The 9,274-nt window shown below is 38.3% G+C and overlaps 1 protein-coding gene across 1 annotated transcript; it reads left to right on the top strand.

Moving 5' to 3' along the window:
* The first annotated feature begins 4,733 nt into the window (after positions 1-4,733).
* Positions 4,734-7,727, top strand: Cyp4s3 (Cytochrome P450 4s3). Its single transcript, XM_018015491.2, has 4 exons — positions 4,734-5,085; positions 5,157-5,610; positions 6,690-7,405; positions 7,472-7,727. The coding sequence occupies exons 1-4, from the start codon at positions 4,935-4,937 to the stop codon at positions 7,636-7,638; spliced, it is 1,488 nt and encodes a 495-aa protein (XP_017870980.1). The 5' UTR covers positions 4,734-4,934; the 3' UTR covers positions 7,639-7,727.
* Positions 7,728-9,274: the final 1,547 nt, after the last annotated feature.

Here is a 9,274-nt window from a genome sequence, read left to right as displayed (position 1 = left end):
TTATTTACAGGGCATCCAAGACTCTCGACTACTTGTCAAGTCGTCTGACATGTAGATTGGGTCAAACAGCTCTTTGCTCATTTCGATGGGTCATAGATTGGCTATTGTTGCTGCACGCATGCAAATCGTCAACATATTGATAGACACAAACTCCCGCCTCAGCACCCCCCGTCGCCTGCACTAACCAACCCAGCCTGCTTAACTGCTGTACCGCGTCCCCGGATGCCGCCCCCAACTGGGCAGCAGCTGCATTTGTGGAGCGTGAGCTGTTTGTTCAGTGTTTTTGGTATGCCAAGGTCAAAGTCCGATGCGATCCAATGCGACGCCTTGCTGTTACTGCTGTTGTTGCTGTTGTTGTTGTTGTTGCTGCTGCTGCTGCTGCTGCTGCTGCTGCTGTTGATGTTGATGTAGTTTGGATGCATTCACATTGAAATTTAGTTTTAACAATTTTTTGTTGCAGCGCTCTGAGGGGAGGGGTTAACTGCTGTCTCAGCACTGAAATGCGACATTTCTCAGATCTAACCTACTTAGCATGTGGTTAAAAGAAAAAAACTTCATTTCAACTTAAATACAAATATACAATAATATAAATATACAATTTTAATATATGTATGTATATATACCACTAGTGCTGAACTAAGCGAAGTCCAAGGTATTGACTGTACAAAGGGGAGCGCTTAATGGGTCGATGGGTCGACTTGACAATTAAACGGTGACCATAACGTATATTTTATTAAGCTACTCAACAAATACCTGAAGCGCTTGATCTTAAGATGTCACATATATAGTGCAAGCACTAAGGGCTTCCTCTCTAATTCGCTGATCTTATGCTTGTGTGTGCAGTACTCATTATATAAACTGTCGTGTGCATTTGAGATGTAGCTTAGAAATATAACATGTTCCAAACTAACCATGTTATATAACATACAAGTAGATCATGAATACCGTATTAACGTACCGTACCACATAGCACTACCAACAAATGTGCTACATAGCTGTAAGACATATGTGATATATCATAATATATCATATTTATACAATGTACTACGTACCTTAATTAGTTGACATTTACCATAGTCTGATTAATGGAATTCTATTACAGTCGAGGTTCGATAATTCGAAACGATTGGGGGATGAGATTTTTTTATGTTTACACAGAAATTGAAATTATCGAGAATTATCGAGAACATATTTTTTTCAAGCGGATAGAATTTGTTCGATTTGTCGCAATTTTCGATTTATTGGCGTACAAATGATCGAGACTCGATTGTATATGGTAAGCCAATTTAATGTATCAGTTTATAAGTACCATACCACCCCATTTACCAATACCAAGGAGCCAAGGAACATTAGTATATCAGTGTACCAAGAAGAATATATTCCAAAATAAATTACAATAGAGTCCGGTTATAACGACTCCGTTTATAAAGCTCGTACGATTATTGCGACGAAAATTCTATACCCTAGACAAACTCATATGAGTAAACTCAACATAACGAATATGAAGACGGTGCCTTGAGCGTCGCTATAACCGGACTCCACTGTAGATCTATTAAATCTTTAATTATTTACAGGGTAACTTACAGTATAGCAAACCAGCTTGTATTTAGCTGTTTTACAACATTTGGTCTAGTTGACTAAACACGATTAGTAAGCGCATGTCAAGTGAATACGGCGCGTTGGACTTATTACACTTATTGGCCACTCTATTAGACTCCACCTCGAATGGGCAACACGTTCGTGCAGACACGTTCAAGTGCGTAATCCACACTCGAGCTCGAGCATTGGGCATTGGGCAATTGTTGGATCCAGCAACGAGCCCAGCCCGACCATCGCGTCCACTGGGCATCCCCCAGCTTGTTTATGGACAGCTGACAGCTGACAACTGGCACACGTGCTGTCCATCGCCGTGGACAGTGCCAAATCGAACGACGACCTTGATCCCATTTGGGTTGGGCCAAAGTTTGCAAACTGCGCATTTTCTGCGTGGCTAAAACATTTCCCAAAATAATCAATATTTTTACAAAATATTCAATGAACGAACCTTGAATGAAGCCAATTTCGGAATCGACTTAACCATTTAGGAAAAAGTATAACAGACTTTAACCACTTGATATTAGCTACAAGATTACTTGAATACTTTTTGACAATTAATCAGCATCCGATCTAGGGTGCAATGAAAATACAGTCAATGAAAATAGCAAGACAACAAGTTTTATAAATAACACTTTCTGATAAAGTTGATCCCTAGAAATCGTATGCTTTAGGAAAATCCGGATTATTCTGGGAAAAATTTATTCAAACTGAAAATCTTTTGAATTTCGAATATATACAATTTTTTGGAAAAATAAAACTCAACTCAGTCCACCACTTTTGATAATATAAATTGCGATGGTAGTTTATGAGCTGATTCGATTCTAGCTCCACAAAGTTTGAATTTCGAAGAGAAATTTAGAATATATTTAATTTTAAATTCATCCTAAGGAGACTGCTACCAGTTCTTGATTATGAATACAACTAAGGAGCCTAAAAGTATGCCAAGTTTTAGAATAGATATACTTATATACAAAGTAAAATCATCTTTATGGGTCAAACGAAAGTCCAAAAGTATATCAATTCTTATCGTCGCACTAGTTTGTAGTCATGTAAACTTGACTATTGTAAACTTTTTAAATTGCCATCATTTAGAGCGACAGGTGATGATAATGATAAGGAACATATATGTATATGCACCATATAGATACCCTGTACAAATACACTCATTACAGAGAAAAGCAGTTGAAGCATATTGGTTCATAAACTATTTTTAAAAATATTGTATAACTGATTGATTGAGTGAATTATTAGCAAACGCCTTAATTGACTGACTGATGAAGGACTGACCAATTAATTAATTGAATCCTTAATTGAATTTTAACATTGATTGACCGATCGACTGAATCCATAACTGAATCTTATTATTGATGGACCTATTAACTGAATCCTTAACTCACTCTTAACATTGATTGACTCATTAACTCAAGAAATGACTTATTGACTGACGGATTGATTGACTAACTGACCAATTGAGTCAGTAGCTGCTCAACTGACTTGATTGCTCTCTACTTGCTTGATTGATATCTTAGCTGATGGATTGATGGACTGATTAAATGAACTCTCTGACTTGACTTGCATAATGTAAGCTAGTTGAATATCGCCAGTCACACACAAATCCGGAGAACCCAAGGCACATAGATATCATGAAGCTTGTTGCGACGAAATAAAGTGTAGAGCAGAAAGAACTTTGGAATTGTTTATATGTATAAATCACGAGAGTATTATGGATGCAAGTGGGTGTGTGGAAAAACAACGAGATTACGTTTGTGAGTAAACAAAATCTATTTGAAATGAGCTTGCTCTTACAAACAAGGAAAGCAGGTTTGAGCATCGTCTATTCAATCTAGTTTGACAGCTATAATGAAACAGAAGCTTTGTCTCTCTCGCTATCTCTCTCTCTCTCTTTCTCTCTTATATCTCACTTTTTCACTCATTTTCCAGCGCTTGCTCTTCAAGTAACTTATTTCTGGCTATTCTTAGAGCTTACAGCCGAGTAACTACTATTCGCATTGGCCTTCTGCCCAGACATGTTTGCAATTTTCATGTGGGTCAGTCGCGACGCTTTTTTTATTTATTTTGTTTTCATACGACTTTTCATTTTTATGGTCATCATGTGCATAACAATCTACTCGCTCGAATACTCTATGCCTACCAGAGATCGACACTCACTGCTTGCGGTTGATCAGCATTGCGATCCAATATAGATATCAATTTTTGCAGGCTCTACAGCTAATAGGGGGTGGCTAATGGCAGTTTATAGGCATGAGCCCATAGAGCACATATTCTAGATCAGCTTATTATACAGCAATTTTATTATTACTTTCCTTTTAAATATATTTAGCATACCACATATATATTAAAATATACATATGTATTTAATTTCTTAAAAATTGGCATTCAAATTTTTTAGATATATGTACCATATAATCTTTCTTAATATAGTATATTCTTCATAGTATCTTCATATTATACTTATCTTTCAGCTTACCTTCTATAGTACATCTTCAGTTTTTATATTTTACCTCTTATAGCGTACCCTATACCATATATATAATAATATAAATAAATATACAATATAATATATATATATGTATAATGGTATTTCAGTTAGGGCAACACTCAGCATATCTTACAACTACATAACATATAAACAATATTATTTTTGAGGAGTTTTATTGTAGCAGTTTTCTTTTCTTCTGTATCTTTTCTCATAAGTATCTCTTAAATCTCTATCTCTTACATACTGAAACTTACAGATAAATGTGCATTACGTCTTTAATATGTAAGTCTTGTAAGATACATTTGTATCTTCTGTGGCATATACCCATCCAATCTGTTGTATTGCATCTCGCAGAAACATTTTTACCTATGCTCACATCATATTATGCCGCACAGTTGAATCTTTTATCTTTATTATTTTATTACATCTATTATGCTTTACATAGCACAAAATCAAAATGTATCTCGCACTTACACTTGTGTCTATTATCTTTATTATCATGGCTGTTTTTCAACATACCACAAGACTGTATCTCACAAATACAGCTGTAACGTGTTCTCTTCTCTAGAGCAAATGGTTATCGTAAGCTTTCTCAGATGATCACGATCGCCAGATCGGTTCGTGTCAGTGTATTCAGTCATTGATAGTGCGCAGTTCACGATTCTTCGAGCTGGCTTCGAATTCTAAAGTGAATTCAGTTTAGCAAGTTAGCGAGAAGTGAACGGTTGCAAATATCGCGTTGCTGAACAAGCGGAAAATCCAAAAGATTTCTATTTTGTTTTGTTTTTTGTTTTTTGTTTTTTTTTTGTAATATACATATATTTTTTTTCCCCGCATCATGAATACCTGGGTGTTGTTTGCTTTTGCTGTGTGGGCGCTTTTCATGCGCTTTTTGCCACGGATATTTAATTTCATGAAACTGCAACGCTTTTCGCGTACATTGCCTGGGCCCACGGTGGGCGAGCTGATAGCCAATGTTAAGAAAGGCCGTAAGAACTATAGACATTTGCGATTGGTTAGGTTGCTCGAATAACATTCTTCTTCTTTCGCTTTCACGCAGAGATACTCAATTGGCTGAAGGAGCTGCGCCTGAAGCATGGCCCCGTTTTTCGCATCTGGCTCGGCAAAGATCTGGTGGTGTTCTTCTCAGCGCCCGATGACATCAAACAGCTGCTGAGCAACAGTACGCTGCTGACCAAGTCGCGCAACTATCAGCTGCTGGAGCCCTGGCTGGGCAAGGGCCTGCTGACGAACAGCGGCGAGTCCTGGCATCGCCGACGCAAGCTGCTGACGCCTGGCTTCCATTTCCGCATTCTCGGCGAGTTCAAGGAGCCCATGGAGGAGAACTGCCGCATTCTGGTCAATCGCCTGCGCGCCCATGCCAATGGCGAGCCCTTCAACATCTATCCCTACATCACGCTATTCGCCCTGGACGCCATCTGCGAGACGGCGATGGGCATCAAGAAGAACGCCCAAATGCAGAGCGATTCCGAATATGTGAAAGCAGTGCAGACGTAAGTACGAGAAGTTGAAGCAAACATAATTCTATTCGATTTTAAGAACTTTGGCGATCAGAGGTCAGAAATTAAGCATTAGAAAACAGAACATAAGACAAAGATCGTAGATTAAACATCAAAGATCAAAGTTCAAATCTCTGAGATCAAAGATCAAATCTCTGAGATCAAAGATCAAAGATCAAAGATAATCATATGAATAGTTTATATATAGGCTTTCATTTCAGGATATGAACAGGGTATATAAAGGCTTTCTTTCTATCCCTCCATTTGTCATCCTCCTATCCGTCCATTTGTTGAGCCTTAATTTGATTCACACCCTCAATGGGGGCGTGTTACAAAATTGAAATAAGGTATATATAGCTCTGCCTAGAACACCCAGATAACAGTATTTTATATTCATGTATAGCTACACCTCCAGAGGGTGTGGCTCAATGATGATAATCCACAGCTAGACACAACAAGCTGCTGTAGAGCATCGTCTTCTATAGATTACGCCTCTTGGAGGCTCGGCATGATGAAAAACAAAAAATAAATCAACTTTGTGATGCCTCAATTTTCGAGCTCGAATTATCAAATTTTTAATGCTTATCGCATATATATATATATCTATTATTCGGTATTTGGTATTCGGTATCGTTATTCAGTATTCCATTGGAACATATGGAAAAAGTATATATGTATAATATATATTAGAAAAATTTTTCAAAATTATTCTATTATCAACGGACAAAGTACGACTAATATAGGGTGGGTGTTCATTCTGATTACAAAGTCTATTATTGTTGATAGACTAATTGGCATTCTACCCAGACAGAGCTCAACATGTTTGTGAATATGCCAATGATAAGCAAGAATTTGTTTATTATATTTAAATGACGGCATTGATTGGTAACAAAGCTATGGAGCCTACCCCTACTTATTGGACATAGTTCCTTACTATCGATCAAAATGGATGAATACCTTAATATGAGTTCCTTATAATATATTATATATTAGTGATCCGTTCACTGAGTGCATAGATCTCATCTCATCATTATCATTGGCTCTGGCTAATTGAATTTGATGTACTCCCTTAGCATTTGCCGGATTCTGCACCATCAGAGCTTCTCCTTCTGGCAGCGCTTCAACATTCTCTTCAATCTGTCTGCGGCGGGACAAGAGCGCAATGCGGCGCTGCGCGTGCTGCACGGAGAGACGAATCGCGTGATCCAACAGCGCCGCAAGCAGCTGCAGCTGGCCAAAGTGGAGCAGGGGAAGGCACAGCAGCAGGAGGACAACGATGTGGGTGGCCGGCGGCGATTGGCATTCCTGGACATGCTGCTGCTGGCGCAGATGGAGGGCAATGGCTCGGAGCTGAGCGACGTGGACATACGCGAGGAGGTGGACACGTTCATGTTCGAGGGCCACGACACGACCAGCTCGGCGCTTGCCTTCGCCATCAGTCTGCTGTCGAAGCACGCCGATGTGCAGCAGCGTGTCTACGAGGAGGCTGTGGAGCTGGAGGGTCGTGAAAAGGAGTCGATGCCGTATTTGGAGGCCGTCATCAAGGAGACGCTGCGCCTGTACCCATCCGTGCCATTCTTCTCACGCGGGGTGCTCGAGGATCTGCAGGTGGGCGATGTGACGGTGCCAAAAGGAGCGTCAGTCAGTTGCCTCGTCTATATGCTACATCGCGATCCGGACAGCTTTCCCGATCCGGAGCGCTTCGATCCGGATCGCTTCTATCTCAACGAAAACAAACTTCATCCGTTCGCCTTTGCTGGCTTCAGTGCGGGTCCGCGCAATTGCATAGGTCAGTGACAAGCTCAAGCCCCTCTCCAGCTATTCCAACTCTATATCTTCCTTACTATGCTTGCAGGTCAAAAGTTTGCCATGCTCGAACTGAAGTGCACGCTCGCCATGCTCCTGAGACATTATAAATTCCTGCCCGTCGCCGACCATCAGCCAATGCCACTCGCCGAGCTGGTCATGAAGAGCGGCAATGGCATTCAGGTTCGCATACAGCCACGCCCACAATCGAACTAGTCTCTGTCTATGAATCTACAGTTGTCTTGATTTTCCTTGTTCTAATATTTTAAGTTGTAACATAATAATAAACTATTTAGACCGAACAACCTCTCAGTGTTTCTCTTTGAAAGCTCTAATAGAGCTGAGACTATTCAAACTCTTTTCGCAAATTGTTTATGCTTATCTAGGTTAGCCAGAGGCTAACTTCTTTCGGCTAGAGAGAAGATACAGATGTTGATTATTTAAACGAATAGAGGCAAACTACCTCTACCTCGCTTTTTGTAGCTATAGCCCAACTAAAAGCTGAGTTGGTTGGGTTATTTGTTTAGATGAAATGTTTCGTTAAGAGTTTATAAAACTGGTTATTGCTAATTCACCACTGCACTATGGGCGAATTGTCGATTTTGGCGGCATAAAGTCTAAAAATAAAGCTAGAAACCTAATTCTTCTTGAAATTCGGATTTTTTTCTTTTAAATTGTGCCACGCCTTTCTTTTCGTCCCCTTATTAAGTATTCGTAAATTTAAGTTTTTTTTTGGAAATTTCTTCATATATAGGGGAAAAAAAGTCTTTGCAAAAACTATGACACTTTTCTGGGTTGATAAACAACTCATACTATATAGCTATTAATTTATAGTAAAGGTTATTCGGCTGTGGTTGTTGTTGTTCCAAATATCAAGAAGCCTGTAGATGGTGAACGCAGAGGAAACTTTAAGTGCATTTTTTTCAAAAGGAGCAAAAACGAGCAAAAAGGCTTTTTAATACCATAAACTAAACATATTGCCATCATTAGTTTCATGTTCTGATATGCACTTTTTAAGAAATACTCCACAGAACACAGTTAAAATTGTTAGCTTTTTACTAAAAATACAATCAGCAATAACACTGGACTATACAAAAAATACCTTGAGCTTTGTTTTCCTTTTTGATTTTTTAAGATTTTAATTTTAAATTAAATTGTAAATTGTAATTGTAAAATGTTTTGCATCTAATTGGAGTGTTAACAACTAAGGAATACAAAAATTTTCTGAGTATTTAACCATAAATTTTTGGACTTTATGCCGCCTATCATGGAAAATCGCCCATAGTGCACTGTACCAATTCGTGTAGCTCTAACTCATCTAGAAACTGAGTGGAGTGGGTAAAGTGGAAATATGTGAAGAGTAGTAAAGAGCAGATATGTATTCATATACATATATAAATATATTGACAAAATTGCATAGTTCCAGCACTACTAGAAGCGGAGTTCGTTGGGTAAGGTAAAAATATGTGAAGAGTAGTAAAGAGCTTATATAAATATATACATATTTATAAGTTTATAAATATATTTACGAAATTGCGTAGCTCTAACTGAATTAGAAGCTGAGTTTGTTGGGTTATATGGAAATATATTAAAAGCTATATAGTTTTACATAGTATATATATATATTGACAGCTACAGTTTTTTTCAATTAATACTGATTCACTGGCTCTAGCTCAACTAGAAGCGGAGTTCGTTGGGTAAAGTGGAAATATATGAGAATTATTGAAGAGCGTATATAGATATATAAATATATATAAACATGTATAATTACAAAATTGCATAACTCTAGCTCAACTTAAAGCTGAGTTCATTCTGTAATATGCATATGTATATAGGGTTATTATAAGAAGCT

Source organism: Drosophila arizonae, chromosome X (genome assembly GCF_054131065.1).
Source record: "Drosophila arizonae isolate 15081-1271.41 chromosome X, UAZ_ARI_1.0, whole genome shotgun sequence".
NCBI classification, from domain to species: Eukaryota; Metazoa; Arthropoda; class Insecta; order Diptera; family Drosophilidae; genus Drosophila; species Drosophila arizonae.
This window is presented reverse-complemented; position numbering and strand designations above follow the sequence as displayed.